Source organism: Botryllus schlosseri, chromosome 11, assembly GCF_051294905.1.
Source record: "Botryllus schlosseri isolate E-star chromosome 11, Bs_hap1, whole genome shotgun sequence".
Lineage (NCBI taxonomy): Eukaryota > Metazoa > Chordata > Ascidiacea > Stolidobranchia > Styelidae > Botryllus > Botryllus schlosseri.
The window spans coordinates 11,111,423-11,135,268 of NC_137246.1; the positions used below are offsets into that span (position 1 = coordinate 11,111,423).

Consider the following 23,846-nt stretch of genomic DNA (forward strand, 5'->3'; position numbering starts at 1 on the left):
CATACCAATCTGTTCAAGACACTAGTTTGAAAAACATCAAAATTCAGAAGTCAAACAGCTCGCTGAAACTGTTTGCAAATTACCTTGCTGTCGACACCCTTGTTCTTTTTATTCGATTGGTTACCCTCCATCGCATTTAAACCCGGGGCTGAGAAATAGAAAATAATATTACCAACTCCAGATGTAGATGATATTTATGATACGAGTCTTACGCGAGCCACTGTCATCCCACACCGGGGCGGTCCCGAACAAATGATACGCCTGTTTTCGCGGTGGACTTTTCAAATCTTCGTCTGCAAACCAAATTTGCCGCGTCAAGTTTTTCAGTGTTTAATCAGATTGTCGACTATTCAGAATGGTGGCAAAAATGAGACAAAATCTCATTTGTACATACAAAATAAGTTCATGAGCGATTGAAAATATGTTGCTGCTTCAATGTTATAGATATCATAACCCATGTTTCGCCATGTTGTGTGATTTATATTTAAACCTTTACATCAAATTGTTAACTAGGAAACAAGGAAGCACATTTCTGACAAAGGTGACATGAATTGTTAGGGAATGCACAGATGCAGAGAAGTTCAAATCAATTTGCAGAATTCAATAATTGCTATCCAAACAACACCAGTGGCCTTAGGTGAGTAAATCCGGGCTCACAGACTACCACCTTCAGCGAGTTTCAAGACACAATATTTTGTACAATTGAAATCTTCACACCACAGTCTCGGCATGACCGTTGATGAAGTATGACCAAAAAGTAAAAGTGTATCACTGAATCTCACCCGCATTTGGAGGTCTCTTTCTCGATTTTTTCTCATTTCTGCGTTGCGGTTCCGCCAGAGTTTTCCGTGTCTTCGTTATAAGACCTACAATAACCACAGTAATGGTAAACAGATAGAAGGCGCCTGTATACATGTCAGAGAAGCAGGCTACCCCGATACCATATCGGATAACATTATGACACACGTATATTGGTGGTTTTCTTGCGCATTTCAAAGCATCGTAGCTACCAAAATGGGAAAACTGTCGCTGGACCCGCAACCACGACATTATCTCAAATAATCGAAGGTGAAATACCAAGATTATTTATCCTAAAAGATTGATAACATCACATTGAGGTATTATCATTGGAAAAAATAAACGAATGTACTAACACAGCATTTTAAGTCATTATCAAAATTAAGCGAGTTAAAATATCTTACAAGGTGGCAAAAATCCTCGACACACATAACAGGGCAATGTTTCACCCAAAGCATATCAACACATCCAATCAATGAGCAAAACTACCCCATTTTAAAAAACATGCTTCCGTATTATTACTTATTGAAATGCTTAATTTATGGACATCATACACTATATAAGAGGAAGCATCGTTAGACAAGTTTGACCGAATTAAAAACAAGCGGCTCTTTGCAAGGTAAGCTAATAAGAAATAGCGGGAAACAAGTCCAAGCATCCTATTGTTCCTCACCGTATACATAGGCCTACGGTGTTATTCGTTTGGTTGTTATGGGATATTTTTTACCGCCAATTCACCTGTTTGCGGTGACGTGTAAGTAAAACAAAGAACACGTAAATAGATAAAATCACCTTTTCGGACTGATAAATCAAAATATTTCTTCCCGACAGTCGACAACAGAGGTTGCAGCAATCGAAGCACTTTGCGTTTGATCTGAAAGTAGAGAATATAACCTGGCAACGACACCAACAAGAATTAAATGGAAGCAAAATCATGCCAAACGACCAAGGACAACAAAGAAATAAATAAATTTAGGATCAATCGTTCCAACCCTGACTGGAACTCCATACTGATCAGTAAACAGACTTGTGATTTGTGATTTGTGGATTTTTGCTAAATAAACCACCCATGCAACGTTTCACAATACGTCCTTTCCAACAAACCTTTCCCCCGTTGTCCATTAAGTCACGATTTTTTATAGACCTGAATTTCACAGCGATTTCGGTGCTGTCGTGCGCTTTTTGGAAGGCATAGATTTTATGGGTCATGGTCCAGTCTGCCTTTCCGAAGATATGATAGCCGTGAATGATGTTGTGGATCTCGCGAATGGACCAAGAAACCTAAAAATGCAGGATTATTACTGAAAAATAGAATCTGACACAAAAGTAGATACCATGTCCATTGTAGGGTTGTTCAAAAAATTCCGGATTCCGGGGATTCGCTGATTAGATTGCATAAAAAACGACAAAAGAACGATGCTTAACAATTTTTGCACACTTCCAACTGGTAGAAGGGAAGTTATTGCAGTTAAAAAGTTTGGATTCGCAAAAATAGCCTGGACGGTGGGTAATCCCAGAATTATTACCGTAATTTTCCAAGTATAGTAGGCCCCCATGTATAATACGCACCCTTAAAATGACATGCAAATTCTGGGAAAATGCCTGTACCCATGTATAGTACGCACCCTGCATTCGCAGTACATTAATAGCTGTGTTTTAGTATACGATGTCGTCTGTTTTGCGATGTTACTGTTTAACAATCATGACATAACGATCGCTATCACGACTATACCTAGTGACTAGGTATGCAGTTAGTGATGTAGAGAAAAGAAATCCACAACCCATCAGCTAAAACACGAACACACTTCCCCCTACAAAGTTATTACCGGAGGCTCCGAAAACCGCCGCGGCTCGCACAGAGGCAAAAAATCCTTCTTGTCCAGGCCGAGATAAACGGACTGCGCCGTTGGCGGGGCTAAAATGAACATATCATATACCGTCATCCACACCGCTATTGCGGAACATGAAATCAACCTACCTGAAGATACAGACATCGCCCAAGACCTGTAACGCCGGATGTGGTCTTCGCGGGCGGGCGGGACTTCTTTCTTATGCATAGCTGCCGAAAGGCAAAACCAAATAAGTGAAATTGTTCAAGCATGGTCCAAGCAGTCACCGACAGAGATGGTCAGCAACGCAGCCCTTCAGCTTTACTATAGTAATGGTTTAAATCACAACCAATTGACGAAGTACGCCTATTGCAAATTGGGAAGAGAAAAAAAGTACTTCAATATTGGCCGACACTCACATTTCGGGTTTTCTTGCTCAATTTCGTCGTCGTCACCAACCTGCAATAAACATAAAAGGTAATTTCCTATCTACCGCTAAATAATTGCGCATTACATCATCCGGCGATATCTCTTCGTTTTCATTCATTCCACGGTCTTTCAGTTCTTGCTGGGAGAAAACCGTCACGTTCGGATTGTCGCTGTAGCGGTGTTTCAGTTGTAACAGTACCGAGCTTTTCACCTTTGCAAACACAAACAAATATATTGAAGTGTCATTTTGAACGCACCCATAAGGGAGACTAGTACTTTATGTCATACAACTTCCTAATATGTTTGCTAGCTACACTGTGCCAAATGCTAAACGGCTACCCATGATTTAAAAGTGCCATCGTTATTAATGCCACTACATCATCATACATAAATATAGACGTTAAACTTATACTTGACCATGGTTCGTAATTCAATTAATATGTATTGGCGGCCGTCGACATGCAAATTGAATTTACAAATTGACTCTGAATTATTGAAAGATTTTAATTTATCTTCAAATTTTCTTCGCGCGACTTTATTTTCCGATTTTAATATAGTGGCAACCCTTGTAATATGAGCCCCACAGTACAGATGCAGACAGCAGAGGAAAATGATGCAACCCATATAGAAATACCAACTCGGAATCGTGTGCTCCTCACAAAAGAAATTTGTTTCTGGTACGTTTGGGCGATTCCAATGTCTTTCCACTATACCGACAATCCTGGTGGGAGGTCAAGAAAAAACAGCATGCAACTAAGTGACTAAAACCAACTGGCCCACCCAAAGATACATCATCAATTTTACCTTGTACTAAACTCTACCGGTCGATTTGATCACATGGGCTGATAAAGGATAAATGTTTTAGAGTAATATATGAAACTAGTAATGTTAATGACGAAATTCATTTGTGAATCTGAAGAAATTTTTGCGCCTGGCGCAACCATAACCAATCCCATGACATGACCACTTGCGATTTCATTGCGTACATTGATATGTCCGGAGTTCAATGGTCATGGACAGGATAAGATGTGTATTTGGCGTCTAGCTAGTTCTACGAGCATATCACTATATGCCCTAGAATGCGGCTGTAGGCTACATGGGTAATCGGAATGCGGCAGTTAATAGCAAAACGGTTGGTCACCCCCGACTTGAGTAATGGAAGCAGGATAAACCAATGTATGTAATCCCAAATAGAAGGACATGAGTCTTACCACTTCTGGTTAGGATGCAATTATTCATATTAGACATGATCGCCAATACAACCGTCTCAACGCACCTTCAAATTTTCCGACAAAAGACCGCAGTCTTGCAGAGTGTTCAATTTCGCCTTGACGCTCTGCCAATCGCGATGGCGCGGATGGTACTCGTAATGTCTCGCGATTCTACGCCACGAGTTACCGAAAGTATGCGCGCCGTGCAGCAAGTTATGTATCTCTTGCCGCGACCAACTCTGCAAAACAATATACATGAAGGAAACACAACGACATGTAGCGAACGGAGAAAATTGTCTACCGGAACACTAGAGTCGTATTTTAACTCGTTCTTCGATAGCTTATTCCACGATAGCGTCGGAATACTGAGGTCCGAGAGAGCCTCGCATTTTCTATCCGCGTTCCAATCTTCGTTTTGAGACTTACTCGGCTGAAAGAGTTTGTATTATCACATTCAAATTATGTCACAAAGTTGATGCGTCGAAATCATTGCCAACAGTTGAGAACAATGATTATATCTATCAGAGGTGGTGACCAGGGTTGTAATGACTCGAGTTTTTTTGGGTGACTCGACTTGAATCGAGTTATTTTTTCAAATGCGACTTGTACTCGAGACTAGGACGGTCCAGACAGACATTTCATTGTAACTTCAAAGAATAGTAAGGTCACCACATTATTGGTATTTCGTCTATAAGCCCTAATACTTGGAAAATAGGGCCAGAAACTGTTAAGACAGAGGAAAATTACGATATTACGAATGCAAGTCATTATATATTGCTCGAGCAGAGTTGGAAAAAGTGGGTTGAACCGGATTAAACTCAAAACTGAACATGGAACACTATGACTTGGACTAAACCCTTTACTCACTGACTTGGACTCGGACTCGACTCGACGGCGAATTGAAAATAACTCGACTTGTCTAGAGTCAAACCTATAAAAGTGAGATTGACCTATGACTCAGAACCTTGTGACGAATATGACTTGGTTCGAGTCATGCAGAATGACTCGAGTTCAAGTCGAGTCAATGTACAAATTGACTCTAGTCGAGTCGAGTCATTTTACGCATTTGAAAAATGAATCGAGTCGAGTCACCAAAAAATCGTGACTCGACTCATTACAGCTCTGATAGACACCGCACCATTTTCATATTGAAACAGCAAGAGTAACAACTAACGAGTTCTGTTTTAACTCAAAATTCTTAAAAATTCACCATCTTAAAAGTAGCCTCCCGTATCAAGTTTCGTTTCGAGTCCTCTTCGTTGTAATCGTTTCCGACGACCAGAGTGGAAGAGGATGTCGGGTGTTTGAATCTCGCCCTCTTTATTAATTTACGAGCCCTCATCCGTGTGCTGATTCCTGCAATGAGGTATACGCAATGAAACTACTGCGGTATGGTACTGAAAAATAAGGGTCGACACCGGGCAGTCTATCGCGGTGGTTTTCAGCTTGAGGACCAGCTAAAGGAAATTTTGCTTAACATGTGCAGATTGTGCACTAGGGTTGTCCAAAATTTGGAAAATCTTTAAAATGTTGGGTATCAATGTCTCATTCTATATATTATTGATAAAAAACAGCAATGAGCCTGGAATAAGCTCACTGGAAAGTCGGTAAGATTTGTCGCAAAGCGTTTGAAAGTAGCTACCGCCAAGTGGGCGTGCCAGCGACCATAGAACGACAACAAGACCAGTAATCACGAAATCGCGACTCTCGATTGGCTAATCGGCTATGCTTCAATGATCACGAAGGTGATGGCTTGCTTAATAGTTGTTAAAGGAATTTGCTAACGGCGGTGATTCTGTAAGCGCATTGTAGGTTGGTTGGCAGATAATAAATTAAGAATAATTCAGGACATGTTGAGTTACTAAATACATGATGATGAACAAACAACAGCTGCTTCACATAAACTTAAAGCATGACTGGCTTATTGTGAAGGAACCCGCAGTAGCCTACATGTCTGTTTTGACCGAGGGAAAGCGCAGAACCTGCGGAGAAATATCGCAAAGACGCTTATGCAAGTGGCGAACGAATTTCTTGTTTCAGAAGGGATGCATCATCATTGAATACAAATGCAAAGCTTAACAATGACACTACTTTCTCTGATCTTATTAGGCTCGAGTCGTGCTATATAATTGAAGTCTTGAATGCTCGAAGAATTGACTGAATCAGCCGTTCATGCTGGGTACTTATTAAACTCCTACAGCAAAATGAATTCACTCGTAAATTTTGTCAAAGTCGTCAATGATGCCGTAAGAAAGAGGTGTAAAGTTAAGAACAGACTATGCTGGTATGACCGCAGCAAAAAGGCAGGTTGCTGGTATATCTTAGCATGTCCCGAATGAATCTTGAACCATTACCGGCTGCAACACTACAAATGCTCGAAACAAACCAGACATGGATATAAAACGAGCTTTAAATGCATTGAAATAACATCTTCTTAGCATATAAGATTTTGTACGGCAACCATCTCACATATGGTGTGCTGCACCAGTTTGCGATGACTAATACTTTACTTACGCCCAGAAAAGTAGGAGCACTGACGTAATTGTAACCATAACTAGGTATTTCTCGGATTTATATTTAGTTCTAAAAGTGCACATGCAATTATCCGCCGTTTCACCCCTGTCATGCCTGCAATTGTCTAAGGCTAAGCTAAGCAAACTACTGTCTTTTTAATGGTCATGCCAGCATAGTCTGTGCTTATACCTTTTCAACTCTTTGTGCGGCATCATTGACGACTTTGACAGCACTTACGAGAGTATTCATTTTGCTGTAAGAGTCTAATAAGTCCCCAACATAAACGGCCGATTCAGCCAATCCTTAGGGCATTCTAGACTTCAATTATATATCACGACTGGAACCTAATAAGATCAGACAAAGTAGTGTCATTGTTAAGCTTTATATTTGTATTCAATGATGATGCATCCCTTCTGAAACAAGAAATTCGTTCGCCACTTGCATAAGCGCCTTTGCAATAATGCTCCGCAGGTTCTGTGCTTACCCTCGGCCAAAACAGACATGTAGGCGTCTGCGGTTTCCTTCACAGTGAGCCAGTCATGTTTAAAGTTTGTGTGAAGCAGCTGTTGTTTGTTCATTATCATCATGTATTTAATAGCTCAACATGTCCTGAATTAATCTTAAATCATTATCTGCCAAGCTACCTTCAATGCGCTTACAGAATCACCGCCGTTAGCAGACTCCTTTAACAACTGATTAGCAAGCAACTACCGTCGTGATCATTGAAGCATAGGCGATTAGCCAATCGAGAGCTGTGATTTCGTGATTACTAGTCTTGATGTCGTTCTATGGTCGCTGGCACGCCCACTCATCGCTAGCTACTTTCAAACGCTTTGCGACAAATCTTAACGACTTTCCTGTGAGCTTATTCCAGGCTCATTGCTGTTTCTTATCAATAATCTATAGAATGAGACATTGATACCCATCATTTTTGAGATTTTCCAAATTATGGACAACCCTATTGTGCACGTTCGAAAATCTACATCAATCCAGAACGTTAGTACAAAACAGTATGCAACTCTAAACAAAGCATTCGCTCTTCAATTTAGTGAGAAATTCGTTGCCGTTGATTGAGAGTCGTATTTTCAAGTATTTGCGTCGCTATTTTCGAAATTCCCGAATCGCACACAGAATTAGACATGAAAAACTTACTGCCGTCTTTATTCAGATGTCCCGACGGAGGTTTATCGTTGATCCTCGCCAAGGCCGCTACCCGGAAAGTAGGCTGTTTTAGCAATGGCCTGCCTTGAGCGGGTGAATCTTCTACCTTCGGTACCTACCAACAAAAAGTAGCCAAATATCAGGACTCATATTTATATAAATATGCCTTGCTGTAAAGTCAGTTTTACACTGCCTTTCAAAGCTAAGTTTGTGAGGACAGGGTATGACTGCATAGGGTACGCATGTAGCTAGCGCCAGCTCTGTGGTTTGTAGACGAATATTTTCACCAACGCAGTGCTGAAGGAAAAAGGACAGCTTACTGTTTTAGCCGGTGAATTTTCAAAATCGGCCGTTGTTTTCTTCACTGTAATGCTTGATCCTTTCGCAAAACTACAAAGCAAAACGTTGTCATAATGATGCAAAATACTAAATCATTCACATTGTATCAAAATTTAAGACTGCATGGGCGATAATAGGAAATTGACACAATATCGGAGTCCGAAAAAATTAACAGTAAATCATGGATACATCACATGCTAATAAATCCATATGAGGATTTTGACATCTTGGGACAGATTGGATAATTCGGGATTCTGAGTTGCAACGGATGATTGAAAGTAAAAATTGTCTATGCAATAGGCTGTAAATAACAGCAGATTGATCATTTCCGATAATAAATCCTGCTCCTTCCAAATTCAAACGACTCCAACCCGTTTAAAAGTCATATTTATAGACAAAATAATTCCAAACCTCGTTGTGCAAGCCGCGACAAAGCATATTAGTTATAAATTTGCATCAACCGCCATAAAAGATGCATACCGGTACGTAAAACGAAACTTGCGGTATCTTTTCAAGCGCGAGACATCAATTATGTAGCACAGCAGCACTGTTTATTTTGAATTTCTTCTACAGATAAACTCGCCGCAAATATTAAAGTATCGTGCCCCATAAATGAGCAAACTGTTTTTTTTTTCAATTTAATAGTAGGCCTACAAATCACCATTTCTCTCATACACGATATCATTTCCTACATTAGAATGGAGTGCAATGACTATTTACCTTGTATCCGAGAGATACTTTGGATTGGCTTTTATGATACGGGAGGACCGGGAACTCTTGGAGGGCAAAACAAACGCCCGCGATTTTGACCTTGCCGCGGACGTGGGGATGGGAGTCGACGAATGGAAAGGAACGCCGACTTTTGGCTTTCTGCCAGGCTGTTGTCTGCCGGTGCTGGGTGTGCCTTCCGTGGTATCGAGGGTAGCTTCTTCATGTTTGTGCTAAAACAAAAACTTTAACAGGTGACTGAAGGTACTAAACTTGAATATTGCTTGCAAGACTACTTTCATTGCAGTATAATCCGTCGACTTAAAGATTTATCAAAAGTTAACATCACAGCGATACAAATGAAAACCGATTTCGTAAAGTATGACGTAACAATGTAATTTTAAATGAACGTTAATCGATGTCAGCTATACCAGTAATTATGTGGTAGTCATGAGAGGACAAAGAAAACAAGTGAGAATCAAAATTATACAGAACACACAGAAACATATAGCTGTGTGCACTAATGAAAACCATTTTTCCTTTGAAATTTCATCATTTTTCATTTATAGCCTATACACTAAAAAGCTTCTTGGAGGTGCAGAACTTCAATATAAAATCGAAAAGTATATTCATATTGAAATAAACCTGAATGTTTTCGGCTGACACTCGTCAGGGGTAATCCTCAGCAACTAGTAGAGAATTGCAAAGAACATTGTATATTAACAAACAACTGACTTGCAAAGAACATTGTATATTAACAAACAACTGACTTAGCCTAAAGTTCTTTTGTTATGTCATACTTCGGCAAATTGGTTTTCATTAGAATCTGTTTATACGCTTATCACTGCGCAGCGTTATCTCTTGATAACAACGGGCACACGAAAAGTCTTTCAGTTAATAAATTATACTGCAATGAAAACAAAAGGCGTAAACATAGTGGATTAATCCAGAGCCATCGGCACAAGAGACTGTGAAATGAGTATCGAAAGGTTGTAAAATCCCACGAAGAAATGATGAAGTAAAAGGGGCGGTTGGAATCTTGGAAAATGGGTGCAATTCAAGTCAAATATTTCGTGATTATATACCGCCCAGTCACCAGAGGTTAGGTTATGACGGTCTTATCGATAAAAACGATGCAAAGCCATCCGAAATCTCGACGAAGCTGGATAAAATCTGAAAAAAATCTGACTACAAAGATCGCTGAAGAAGTTGATGTATCTAGTCAGACACCAAATCAAAATCAAAAAAGTGATTGTAGAAAATCAGTTTAATAGTTTGGGTGACTTTGCTGCTGTCAACCTTATGATTTCAGTCAGTCTTGGAACATATGCGAGCACTGTGCGAGTAACCAGCTCAACACTTACGATTTTAATTTTGAGGCAGGTCGGTGTTACGTTAGTGACATGGTGCTTGTCCTGTTGGGACAGTGACGGCGCAATAAACGTAGCAGGCTTGATTGGAGAATTTTTATGGCTCGAGATTGAAGACGGCCGAGGAGACGTTGTCGAATCAGATCGATAACTCTACAACGAATATAGACGACGTTCAAAGTTGTGCATAGAACTGTCCCAATTCAAATACGAAAATCAAGAAACGTAGCTGGGTACTATAGATATGTTGAAGATGAAGGAAATTATCATATCATAGGCAGGTTGGATTCAAACAAATTATTACCAGTGTACCATACTGTCTCTCAAAATTTTAAAAGATTGAATAATAATTTTAATTTGTGGCTCTGACAAACAATTGAGTAGACTCTGCCGGCTGTAGTACGACTTTTATGCGGTTACATTGACCAATGACAGTGGCCTGCCAATGGGCTGTTGCTTGAGATGCAGTGTTGCTTATAAAGATCACTTTTAATAGTAAATTTAGTGGAGAGTCATAACTCAAAATATACTGTGTAGCAAAAACATACACATAGTGGTGGTCAGTAATGATGCTACACAATTCTACTTTTTCAGAGCACTTCAAGTAGGTTTTAGCCTATTTGTACCACTTACTAATCAAAGTATATGTTTTTTGACCAAGACTTTGTCACAAAGTAGTTTAGAATTATGTTTCTATCTCATTTACAGGTGAAAATGTCACGACAGGGTGACACAGCCCTTATATCATGTTAGCTTAATATATTTTCATATTGTGTTAGTCGTGAAAATGGATCTGCAATTTCAAAAGTAGCAACCTGCGATCGGCTTAACTAAATCTACCTTTTGAAACAACTCATTTAATTACTTCACTTCTAGTCAAAGTATATAGAAATTTATTACACTACTTCTACTTCTATTCGAGTTCCAAGGATTACTTTGACCACCTCTGAACAAACATTCTATTTTAAGATTGTGTCTGACTCCTGACGCATAGGAAGCAAATTGAGCAGCAAGAACTGCATGCGACTGACCACAGCACAAAAGATCAATACTTGTGTCAAAGAAAGCATTGATGTCAACAGAAATAGCGCTAAAACACAAAGCATCTTACTAGCGACAAAAAATTTGATGCAAGATATATGAAAAATCAAGTACATGATACTCACAGCTGTCTCACTTAAACGGTGGAAATCCAAGCTCGAATTTTTGTATTTCGTAAAACCTGATATCTCAGAAATCCCGCTTTCCGAATCTTGAAAAAATACTATATATATTCAAGACACATGACGCGGAAGAAACAAATTGAATGTAATCATTTACCAGAATACTCAAAATTTGAAGGTGGTGCTGAGTGATCGTGCTCCTCACCGTCGGGTGCCTTGAGAGGGAAAGACCATGAATGAAATTTGATATTTCTTTGGAGGAATACACCAGAAATACATTACCTTGGATTTGAGTGATTTTTTACGGTCTACCGAAGTCCTCTTCCTGTTTGCACTTTCTGATGATGACAATTCATCTATGCTTCGCCTAGCGTGTGCAAGTCTGAAAGAAATGATTGGAAATTCATAAAAAACGAGATATCTTCATGCTCAGTAGCACCTTGCTGTACAATATTGAGGCTTTTCCTAATACATTTGAATGAGCCACCTATGGAAAACTATTGTAATATATAGTACATTTAATCCCCCAAAAAACATATTTGAGTATCTGTATCAACTGCAGGTCAAACAAAGAGGCAGACATTATTATCATTATAGTGATGATACATTATAATAGGACACGGAACCAACCTGGTTGTCACATTCTTTTTCTTCAAGTCAAATGGTGAACTGAGTACTCCAGGAAAACTTTGATCACGATTGCCATTTACACGCTTATAAGCTATCAGGCCACATTCTTCAGAACTAAATCCGTGAAACTCACAATCCTGAAACAAGAAAAACAATTGCAATATTAGAATAGTTTCTTGGAGGTACAGAACTTCAATATACAATTAAATAGTATATTCATATTGAAATGAACCCGAATATTTCTCTACTAGTTGCTGACGATTACCCCTGACGAGTGTCAGCCGAAAATATTCGGGTTCATTTCAATATGAATATACTATTTAATATTAGAATACATATTACAAATACACCGCAACATTTTAGCAATTTCACATCAACCCAGCCCGATCATACCCATATAGTATCAAAAGCAATAAAAATTAAAGACTAGCTAGTGACAATACACTAATTTGTGGAGACTACAGAGATGGGCCCGCCTGAAGCGATTTATAAGAAAGACTATCGTAAACAGTACAGCATTTGTGGTGGACAACAGCCTTCGAACGCTTTGTTTTATTTTTGGCGATATGTCAAGACATTCAGCCCATGCCTGAGTTGTAATCTCAGTATATGATTAGTGCAATATATTTGGTGTGCCAAGACAGTTCCCAGTGTCAGAATATTGGGCGTGCACGTGAGACCGATTCCATGCTAGGCCCATGCCATAATTGTGACTGTAGGCAATAGTAAACAAAATACGGTACGTGATCGTGCTTTCCGCGGAAGCTGGTTCCATCAGGCCCTATTGGGTTTCCTGCAGCGCTAACGTTGATATAGGCCTATCAAAGTTTTATATTCATTGCGCACTGGGTTTGGTTTTGCTGGAGTAGGCCTCCAATATTTTCGCCAAATGCACACGCACATTAGATTAAAACAAAGAACAGTTTCATAGCAGGGTGAAGATCGTCGGAATTCAGAGTAAACAATTTGTGTCAAGTTTATCTTCAAACTCACAGCGAAAATGTGCGGACTAATAGTATTAACATGGTAACAATGTCATAAGTAACTTACACCAAGCAATTTTATTAGTGATTGAACAAGATCAAAATAAGATATACCTCATCAGAGTCTCCAAAAACGTCTCGAAATGTTTTCAAGTTTTTGATAACCTGTTCCGAGATCTTCAGGTTATTTTCCCATCGCATGCCCACTCTTTTATGATTGAAATTCTTGATTCTTTTCTTTTTCGTCTTTTTTCGCAGGCAGCCAGGGAAGCTGCCTTTAGCCACACTAGTCATATTTTAATGTGTAATTCTACATATATTTCTACAAGAAAAGAAAACATGAAAATTAAATTGATGATTTCACTGATTTGATAACATATCACACTTTTGTATGGCCAAATTATCAATTCAAATACAGCAACTAAACTGTTTTAATTGGTAATTTTGTTTTTCAAGTTGGCAATCAGTATGAAAACGGCATTGCAGTCTCTATAGCTGGGTTTCATTCAGCAGTCAACATCATTTACTAAAATGAAAATCAATGTTACAAATCGAATTAATCGAAAATCGGAAGAGTGGCTAGCACTATGCATCTTAAAACATCTCGAATCTATTGCAAAGTTAATAGCTTGCGCCAAATAACCATACTGTCACGGAGAGCATTTCGTCAATAATATACAAAATATGCAAGAGCGGGATACGGTCGATGAGATACCAAAATCATCTTATCTTTAAACACTGCCTAATGAACGATTGCTACATCACTAATCTATAATATTGAAATCCGTTACTCCCGTACAAAACCTCGAGCTTACACGAGAGAACAGCCAAACTTCCACCGGAATCGTCTCAAGAAAGAAAACACCTTTCACAGAGGTGCCTGTTGTGTGCAGAAATGTGATTCCACCGATCCCGCGCTTGTCCACAATAGACGATGTCTTCACCGCGGTGTGTGTTTATTTGCTGTTTTGGAGTTGCATCTGGACGTGTCGATGGAAAATATTTTATTCGTTATTTGATATTAACATATCAAATCCCTATCCAGTTATAAGTAATGAACATTGCATGAATGTCTTGATGCGTATCCGGTGATCGAGTTCCACATGTTCGGCAAAACAATGTCTTGCCACTTGATGCAGTATGCTGTTTTCCATTCATAACATTGCCTCCGTCCGGTTATCGCCATCGTGCGTATTGCTTACCGCTCGTATTTGAAGTGTTTGCTGTAGCTACGTTTTCGCATGGACACGGGAGCTGAAATATTTGCGGACGGAGAGTTGCTAACTCAAGGCGCTGAAGCTAGAGTGTACAAATGTGACTTCTTGGGCAGACCTTCCGTTGCGAAAGTTCGATTTACCAAAAAGTACCGCCACCCGGAACTGGACGCCAAACTGACACACAAGCGCTTGACTTCAGAAGCCAGAACTCTCGCGCGATGTAGAAATATCGGGATTATTACCCCCGCTGTGTACTTTGTGGATACACATAATAACACAATCGTTGTGGAATACATTGATGCCTTAACTTTAAAACAGCATATTTGCGATGAAAGGTCACCGTCACTGCACGACAAATTAGATGCCGGTACTTATCCCACTACCCTTGATCGAGTGATGCAAACGGTCGGTAGCGATTTGGCGAAAATGCACTCGGCAGATATAATCCACGGTGATTTGACAACATCCAATATTTTGGTGAAAAGACTTGAAAATGATCAACTTGAAGTAGTATTCATTGATTTTGGATTAAGCAGTACATCCAAAGTTGCTGAAGACAAAGGTGTGGATTTATATGTATTGGAAAAGGCATTTCTTAGCACTCATCCAAACAGCGAGTCGCTATTTTCAACGCTAATGAAATCGTACGAACGGCATAGCAAAAATCCTAAACCTGTTTTAGCCAAATTTGAAGAAGTAAAAATGAGGGGGCGTAAAAGAACAATGGTAGGCTGATTAGTTCGATTACACTGGCCATTGAGCAAGTGAGAAGACAACCTTCAAGATCTCTGCCTATCGATGCGATATTCTGCAATAGGCTACTAGCTGTTTTGTCCCGTGTTAATATGTTAGCTTCTGGTCTAAAATGTACTACGGTATTTGGTTAATTAAATGTTTTTTGCACTATGTATTGGTACATCACATCATTCCAAGCCCTTATAAATTGCTTATAGTCATTGTTACGATTAGTGCATGACTGATATTAGAATTTTGGGCCATTATCGCCAATATAACATGTTTTGTCGATAAACCTGATATTTTCTGCTGTTTCGGCTATAGAACCTATAATTGGTGCCATAAATTTGAAAAATATCTCTAATCTGTACTGCAATTGTCTGCTGAGTAAGAACATAGTAGCATACTTGCAACCAATCAACGGTACTTGCAATGAAACTTCTCAGTAAGAAGGTCCTTATAATCAATCTAGCAGTACTAAAGACCCTCATACTCGGAATTACTTTGGAAGTGATGACATTGTAGAATAAGTCGATATTTTCACGGAGACATATGATACTATGCTTGTTCAGTTCAATTTCCAGGCATGTCTAGCGACTAACCATGCTATTTGTTGGCAATTTCTAATAGGCCTATTGGTTTAATTGAACTATTCTGTGCGTTATCAAACTGGCACATCACAAAACATTTTCGCTGTGATTAGTGTTGTGACAATGCTTTTCTTTCCAGTCTTATTTATATTAATATATTGATCTTAATCATTGTGAGCAGTGTCCTGTCAGTCATGGAGATGTGGGTTGACTTTGAGCCATTTTGTTTTGGCGTCATTCAAGCCCATCCAAAACTTTCCAAGGTATACCTGAAAAAAGTGCTCGCCTACGCGAGAGGTAAAGGATCTGATGGCGGATATCCTATCTTAAGTTGGAGTGTATGGCGACATATGGCCATCAACAAGATGTTAATCCCGGAACGCTTTGCTTGGGCTTATTTTAACGCGTACTATTCGATAAAAGAGACATCAAGAGAAGAAAGACTTGAGGAAGCAGAATTGATGCAACAAAGTTTTGAAAGCTCCGACAAGGAACTCTACAAATCAAAACTTAGCGTCGATACACTGGAATTTGTCTTGCATCTATTCTTACAGCAATCATCAAAGATATCATTACGGAAATCCCTCGTGGGCGAAGAATGGCCGCGGGCTAGCCCCCGATCAAAATCTCCTGGGCCCGACAGTTTGGAATCGCCAAAAATGTCTGGGATACCAAGTATCATGGAAGAAAATAGTCGTTTGTCATTTATTCTGACCCATCTGAGCGACATGATCGAATTACTGTCCGAGTCAGATTCTGATTATCAGAGCAAATCTGATAGACGGCTGCCTATTGAAGCTGTCCGCGCTTTCAGTTACATTATTAAGCCCTACCTTCCCAAATCAGACTCGGTAGTACCATTGTATGCGATCGCGACAAAACATCGGTTTCAAAGTAAATCAGGTTATTCCAGAACGCGAAATGACTTTTCATGTCGTGTCTTTGAAAATTGGGTTCGATCTGTTCTGACGTCCAGCCCCTACAGTATGAATGCTCTCTTGGAATCGGGAAGAACATTACCGTGGACTATGCCAACTACAAGTAAACGAACTCTTGCAAAACGATGGAGAATCATGCATCACAGTGTTAGCGGATATTGCAGAGTCATCTTGCTCTTGAATTGTTCAGACCAGACGATATGTCAACAAAGTTCACTGTTGAGAAGCAGCTCTGTAAGATTTGTGAAGTGTAATAAATCCCACTTTTATATGCTGTCACCATTGAGATCCGTCAGCATTGAGAAGTGTCACAATTCTCTTTTTGTGTTGGGTCCTGTCACAAAATGCGTTCGCGTCACCGGTTGTAATAATATCACTCTCATATCTCCGACCCGATCAGTAATTATAGGATCTTCCAATCAAATCACTGCTCATATTGCTTCTCCCACGAGACCTTTGTTGATTGGTGATAATTCAACGAAATACGGTGTGCAGCACGATGTTCAATATTCTGTCACCTTGGGACCGTATCACACTCATTATGAACGCCTTGAAGAGCATTTGGCTGAAATCGGATTGGTGATATCGCCGCAGATCGACCAGTGGAACAATCCGATGTGTATGATACAGACCTTATCGCGCTCCAGAGAATCTTCTGCCAGCAATGACATATCGACATCGGAATTTCTTGACACGGAGAAGCCTAATTACCACATTCTGCCTCCTGACGAGTTTTTTACCTTCGTAATACCATTTCAGTCGTCAGATCACACCTATCATGATTCTCGCACCGTCGGGATTCCGTGGGGCTTGCCCGAAGCATACCAGAAAGCAGTGAAAGAAAAGCAATCGATTGTGAAAAAGTATAAACTGGCCGTGAAAGGTGCGGAGATGACAAAAGCGGAACGGAGAAAATTTCAGTCTCACGTCGAAGCGAGATTTAAAGAATGGCTGGAATCAAGCGGAATGAAAAGGCAACTTGACGATTTGGTCGACATAGCCCAAGCCCAGGACAAACCTGAACTGTAATGATACATGCCTGTTGCGGTGATATCCATCACCGGGAATCTGCTGTCAGTGTAAATCAGAACGCGCTTGAGTAGGCCTAAAGACCTTGATTTTCCTTATGAAGGTTTTTTTTTGTACGGTTGTAGTAATAATAGTTCAACATTGTGTGCATCAATTTTCTGCCTTCTGCTTATAGCACTAAGGACTTATTATAATGAGCTCAGTTTATTTAATTTTCATCATTTTCGACCATTGCTTACTAGCTTCTTCGCAGTATAATGTCACTGCTTTGTTTTGAATCTATGGCATTGTAATTTTACTGCAAAGTGTATAGGATTGTATGAATTAACATCGGCATATAAAACCTAAACACAGGCGATCCGTGACTAAACTGTTTGAGTGTAATTTATCACTGCCATCATATTGCCGAAATCCTGATATCATAATCTCACCTGAATTCTTTGCACTCTTTTGCGGTATGGCACATTACATACACATTTCGTTGAAGTCAAGATTTTTTTCTGGTGATGTGATTGCAAGTGTTGGATGAATTAGTTGTATTTTGGATACGGTACATTTACTGCATGTGATAGTCAATTCTGTGACGACGCTTCTGGTGTAAATCAGAGGATTATAATTATATTTTCATTTTATGTTCAGAGGTGTGTTTTCAGCATTCTACTGGGCAGGTGTGAGGAGGAGGGCAATTTTTTTTTACCTAAAAACGTAAGATTTTGACCTAAAATAACTAAATTTTAACCTTGCGTATGCAAATTAGGTGTTTTTGCACATGTTAAAATTGTACTACTTATCTTCATTTCTGGTTGCAACCGTCTGTCCTTACGAAGTATTTTGGCCTGAAAAAACGTTTTTGACTTGAAAACTGACAAATTTTTACATGAAAAAACTTTATTTTAACAAAATCTGGCCCTATGAAGAATTCCAGTAGTTGCATCACGTATTACGGTAGTAATAATTAAAATTTGTTGTAGTACAACGAAAGATACTTTCCTACATTCTCGGGTAGAAAGTGTCAGTCCTTAACTAAGTTGATCAGTCGATCGGCCGAGGGTCTTCTTTAAATACTCGGAATCCAGACAGGGTCGCGCACAATAGTCACCAATGACTTCCAGAACGTATGTGCAGTACACCAATCCTCCATAATAATTTTTTTTTTGAAGTTGTAAAATTATACCATAATTGTGTAAATACTTTACAAATACATGTTGTATGAGCCTACGGACAATTACCACCCGATATAGCGGACTTATATATCGATATGGGATGGTTGGAACCAGCAGTATAGTCGGTTCAACAGCAGTAGTACATATATTTCGTCAAATGAGCTATTTTTACCCTATATTTTCAATTGTCAATGTCAGTCCACTATGACGTCACAATCGAATATTCGTGACGTCATGATTTAAATTAGAGCCTTGTTTTAAACACGTTTGTTTTAAATGCAACCCTAGTGACAAGTATGTTTTCACGAAAGTATTCGTGAATAGGCTATAATTTCGGTAACGGTAGCATGGCTCCCTTTACTCACACCGCATTGTCGCCCATATGAAATAGTTCATCACGCCGATCATAACGTTAGAAACTAGTAGTTTCACAATCCAGCATCTACCTATCATATCGTAATCTAGCAGCCCAGCATGGCGTGTCCTACTCTGGAAAAGTGGTCTCTGACTTTTTGATCATGAGACATGTTTTAGCAGACCACTGTTGAAGCTATCTGGACAAGAGATATGTAACACATATTCCGGTTTTCAGAAGTAGTGCTTGTATTCATAGGCGCTGAACTCGGGTATGCTAGGTATGCCGCGCATACCTAGGAAATTTTTTGGGTATGCCGCATACCCAGAATTCGGTAAGTCCTGTGTGTGACTGGCTGGTGAATTGGTTAATTTAGAAATAAGCAGTGTATTTCGAAGTGCTGCTGAGCACGTGAGCAAATCAGCAATGCATTCAGGTGCGAAGCAAAACTCCGTCGTTTTGAAATCACCATTCTGACAGTGGCGGCTCGTCCTATAGGGCAACTGGGGCATTGCCCCACCTAAAATTCTGTTCAATAACAGTTCTTTACCATTTATAGACGCACAGCAATCTATATATACCGAAATCACAGCAAAAATCGTATTCTTCTTGTCCTTTCGCTTGTAAATGCCCAATGCCCATATATATAGCGAAGTCTCTGCGAAAATCGAATTCTCTTCCGTGTTTTCGCTTTGCAAATGCCTAGCCGGGGCATGCCCCGGTAGCGCTCATAACAAGCTTTCACTGTCTATTCTCTCAAAGCTGCGCACAATAAAGAAACAGTGATTTACTCTCTCCTATTCATAAAATGACCGAGCAACCGGGGCAACATAGCCTGCTCGCCCTTAAGGTGTGATGTAACAATCGTATCTACATCTGAACTCGGTTACCGTCATATGCGTTTAGTCGACCTTTGCTGGTATAGGTCGATTTTGATGGTGTTTCACACCATGATAATTCTTGAAACTTGGTATGTCATGTCGTGATGGTGGTATTTAACATTGTCCCAAGTTTCAGGGTTTCTACTTAAAGTTTAGGGTAGTAATTCCGTTTCCGAAGCTGAGTGTGTGCTGATTCGTCATGTATCGCAAACAGATTTTACTCAAAAGCCGGTATTGGTATATATTGATTTTGACGATGTTCCATACCGAGATCGGTCATGACATTTGGTACGGTAAGTCTTAATGTTAGTATTCAACGCGGTACCAAGTTTCAAGTTTGTCACTGTACTGTGTTAGTGGTAATTTCGTTTCCTAAGTCGAGTGAGAGCTGACTCGTCATTTATCGCAAACATATTTTACGCACAGCCGGTATTGGTCTCCATTGATTTTAACGGTGCTCCTTACCTAGATCCGTCATGAGCTTTTGCATGGTATGTCTTGATTTTAGTATCGAACGCTGTGCCAAGTCTCAAGGTTGGCACTCAATGATTAGGGCAGCAATTTCGTTATCAAGGTCGAGTATGTTAAAGATGTGCGCTGATCTGACACTTAGCCTACCTAACGCATTGCGGATTTCACGCAAAAGTCGGCGTATCTGTGTTAACGCTAACTGTGTTCCATACTGAGATAAGTGATGAGATGATGATATCATGAAACAGTTTACTAACATCCTCGGTTTGCATTCAAATATTTACTTTTATTTTATATTCTCCAATGTCAATTTTGACCGTGAAATTGTGGCCTTCAGGCCATTTGCTTACAATTACAACCCCTGTCAAGCGCGATAGCTGTTTCGTTTTCGATGGCGGCTAACAGCTGATCGCTTGATGAATGATAAGCCTATTCCTCAGTAAATTTTACGCAAAATTCGGTGTTGGTCTGTTTGTATTAATTTTGACAGTGAACCATACCGAAAACGGTCATGAGGCTACTTCTCGTTGATTTCATGTAACAGTGTACCAAGTTTTCGGCTTTCATCCACGTATTTATTCGGTAATATATTTTCCAAAGGCGATTTTGCAGCAGACATATAGACCGTAAGCCGTATGTGTCGTGTGACAGTCTCCAGCATCAAGGCCAAAATATCTCCTATGCTGTATCGGGACCGAATTTCCGAGGCTGCTATCCGTAGTTCTTCAGAATTATGTTTTGGATTCAATATGACATTGTCCAATCTATGAGATAACAATTGCGTATGTGTCCAAACTCGTTGACCTTTCCAGCTAGGCTTACGCAATCTCTCGAGTTATAGTCATTTCCATTTCTGCAGATAATTAGTCAAGTCAGGTATAGTGCGAACATGAGCCGTGTGAAATCTTTGTTCCGTACGCCGTTTATGCAGTTACCACACTTCAAGTCACAGCTCACCGGCAGACCTCTCGCGGCACATACGTTACATCACTGTTGTCGGGAAGTTCGTGTTACCGTAGTTCGTACCAATAAGTTACTTGTTTACGTTGGAAAACTCCATTGTGACGTCATCTTGATAAAAAGTCGCTTGCAGCCCTTGCCCCACCACCCGATATTGTCACGAGCCGCCACTGATATAATTTGATCCTTTCTCCGCCCACATGATCAGAGTTAGCGGTAGAGCTGGAGGAGGATTATGATTTCGAAAATGCAAGTCATGTTCATGTCACATCGATAAGATTATTCATCAGCCTAATGCCTGTGCGCACTGCATCACTGAGCTATATAAACACCGCACATCCGGTGGTTTCCAACCTTTTATAGTCGCGACTCCATTTCCAATTTGAAAATGTTCCATGGCCCAGCTCAAAATTTGATAAGCTGATTACTAATTAAAGTATGGCACATTTGCCCATTCAACAGTTTCGCGAACCCCAGAATAATTGCAAACTACCCCCATCAGGTTTAGTACCACTATCTTTGAATAAAGCATCCAAACGGCCTAAACCGACTCTGTGAATATATTGCTATCTTGTAATTGTGCTTATAATTAGACTTATTTCCGTAAATTAATGTTAGTTACTTTTGATCGCAGTTTTTGCGAGGGTGGTATAGTCCCCATATTAAAACCAACATATGTGATAGTAAATCGCACGTACCGCGAAGAAAAATTTCATGTAGCATAAATATGCCCAAAATTAATATTGTTTATGTTGATTTAGGAAAAAATTATGAGCTTAGTCCAAAATTCCGGACATTTAGGCATATTTTAGAAATTCCTCCCGGACGCAGTTTTAACAGTGAAATTCCGGACATGTCCGGGAAATTCCGGACGTATGGCAACCCTATTGTAGACACTATGCGAGAGTACAAATGCATCAGAACATCGTAAAAGCTATCAACGTTGTAATTTTGCAGCTAGCGGACACTTGACTTGCCGCAATTATAGGCGAAATTTTACAATTTTACAAAGATTGGTCTGGTATTGGAGCAGTATATACAGCCTCATCCGGATCTCGGGTATACTCCTAATAACTAGGTTATTGATCATGTCATTACCAAAGACAAATTAAATCAGCGTTAGATTTACCATCCATTATTTGAACAGATCAATAACGACTTGAATGTTATGATTACTGTTCCACAGTAATGTCCAATCGTAGAAGAATCCATTGTGTTACAGCTGTGACGCGTAGGCTACTAGTTTATACTCGGCACATTTACTTGGTGATAATACCATTGATAAAGATACCCAAGAGGACACAGGATGTAACCAATTATATATCAAGAGGGCAACACAATGTCAATGGTTGCCATACCGACCTGCTTCGATATCTAAATAAGCTACGAAACGCAAGCTACGACCCTTTGATATTTTACTATTTTGCGTACCAGTTTGATAGTTGTTGTGTCCGTGGTGGTACCAAGTCACGGTGTTCCGCGTCACAAAAGTCCTCCTCTGATTGTATCTTTTGACGCGACTCAACTCGAGTCGTCACCATATTTAATCACCAATTGAGTCCAAGTTCGAGTAATCCTACAAAAGTCCAAATCACAATTTTCAGTACGAATCAGCAACGGGTCGTGTTTAACCATCATAAACAAGTAATGTCACATATAATAGGTAATCTTCCACTGCGTCGTTACCGATGAAAGTGATGTAATAGTACAGTTTGAGGAGTAGGCCTATAGTTTCTGGCTTCTGGAGTATTTAATAGCGAATTTCAAGTTATCAAATTTAAAAAAAAGTAGTGCAATATTGTCGAATACTTCGAAATCCAAAATGCCATCACGGGCCGTACAAAATGGTCTCGCGGGCCGCGTGTTTGAGACCTCTGATCTGACGCGAGTAATTAGAAGACCCAAAGCGAGGCAACGAAACCGAGACACTGACGCTAAAGATGTCAATCTCTATAGGCGCGAAATGTGGCGATTGTCATCTCCTGCTGTGTAAGAATATGATATCTGATACGTCGGCCGGAACTATCAGGTCTTCTGTGATTGTGATGTCAGACTGACTCAGACATTGAACATGGACGGAATTGATTGAAATACAAACTGACCGTGGACAGACTGCAGCGCAATTGATTTTGATTAACGCTAATACTGAAACAGAACGATCAGAAAACGTCTTGCAGGCTCTGATAGCGAAACTTCTGACTCCTCTGACATCAGAGTCACTATAATGAATAGAGTCCATTTGGGAAAATAATTCCATAACTTTAGTTTATTAGCCGTCGCCAAAGATGCGTGTTCGTTTGTTCTCGACGTGGAGTGATGGATATCTGATTGTCGGCGCGCGTGTTGGCGAATATGTTGCGGGTGATTGCGAG

General features: G+C 39.9%; 3 protein-coding genes across 3 annotated transcripts in view; 2 read left to right on the forward strand and 1 right to left on the reverse strand.

Annotated features, from left to right (window-relative positions):
* LOC145449910 (histone-lysine N-methyltransferase 2A-like) overlaps nucleotides 1–13,813 on the reverse strand; it is a 40,041-nt gene extending 26,228 nt beyond the window's left edge. Inside the window, exons 1-21 of the mRNA XM_080328349.1 lie at nucleotides 13,250–13,813; nucleotides 12,153–12,289; nucleotides 11,805–11,904; nucleotides 11,680–11,737; nucleotides 11,526–11,611; nucleotides 10,354–10,512; nucleotides 9,002–9,222; nucleotides 8,263–8,332; nucleotides 7,934–8,057; nucleotides 5,478–5,623; nucleotides 4,569–4,697; nucleotides 4,333–4,506; nucleotides 3,142–3,267; nucleotides 3,047–3,086; nucleotides 2,777–2,857; nucleotides 2,625–2,713; nucleotides 1,903–2,079; nucleotides 1,591–1,672; nucleotides 783–866; nucleotides 173–293; nucleotides 6–21 (exon numbers count right to left, since the gene is read on the reverse strand). Coding sequence (XP_080184475.1) covers nucleotides 6–21; nucleotides 173–293; nucleotides 783–866; nucleotides 1,591–1,672; nucleotides 1,903–2,079; nucleotides 2,625–2,713; nucleotides 2,777–2,857; nucleotides 3,047–3,086; nucleotides 3,142–3,267; nucleotides 4,333–4,506; nucleotides 4,569–4,697; nucleotides 5,478–5,623; nucleotides 7,934–8,057; nucleotides 8,263–8,332; nucleotides 9,002–9,222; nucleotides 10,354–10,512; nucleotides 11,526–11,611; nucleotides 11,680–11,737; nucleotides 11,805–11,904; nucleotides 12,153–12,289; nucleotides 13,250–13,429 — 2,400 coding nt within the window. The 5' untranslated portion in view covers nucleotides 13,430–13,813. The remainder of the gene's footprint in view (nucleotides 1–5; nucleotides 22–172; nucleotides 294–782; nucleotides 867–1,590; nucleotides 1,673–1,902; nucleotides 2,080–2,624; nucleotides 2,714–2,776; nucleotides 2,858–3,046; nucleotides 3,087–3,141; nucleotides 3,268–4,332; nucleotides 4,507–4,568; nucleotides 4,698–5,477; nucleotides 5,624–7,933; nucleotides 8,058–8,262; nucleotides 8,333–9,001; nucleotides 9,223–10,353; nucleotides 10,513–11,525; nucleotides 11,612–11,679; nucleotides 11,738–11,804; nucleotides 11,905–12,152; nucleotides 12,290–13,249) is intronic.
* Nucleotides 13,814–14,237: 424 nt separating this feature from the next.
* LOC145450989 (EKC/KEOPS complex subunit TP53RK-like) lies at nucleotides 14,238–15,816 on the forward strand. Its single transcript, XM_080329483.1, has one exon. It carries the CDS (start codon nucleotides 14,377–14,379, stop codon nucleotides 15,085–15,087), a length of 711 nt encoding a protein of 236 aa, XP_080185609.1. The 5' UTR covers nucleotides 14,238–14,376; the 3' UTR covers nucleotides 15,088–15,816.
* Nucleotides 15,817–15,870: 54 nt separating this feature from the next.
* LOC145450986 (TBCC domain-containing protein 1-like) lies at nucleotides 15,871–18,135 on the forward strand. The gene has a single exon (XM_080329481.1). It carries the CDS (start codon nucleotides 15,872–15,874, stop codon nucleotides 17,642–17,644), a length of 1,773 nt encoding a protein of 590 aa, XP_080185607.1. The 5' UTR covers nucleotide 15,871; the 3' UTR covers nucleotides 17,645–18,135.
* The last annotated feature ends 5,711 nt before the right edge of the window (nucleotides 18,136–23,846 follow it).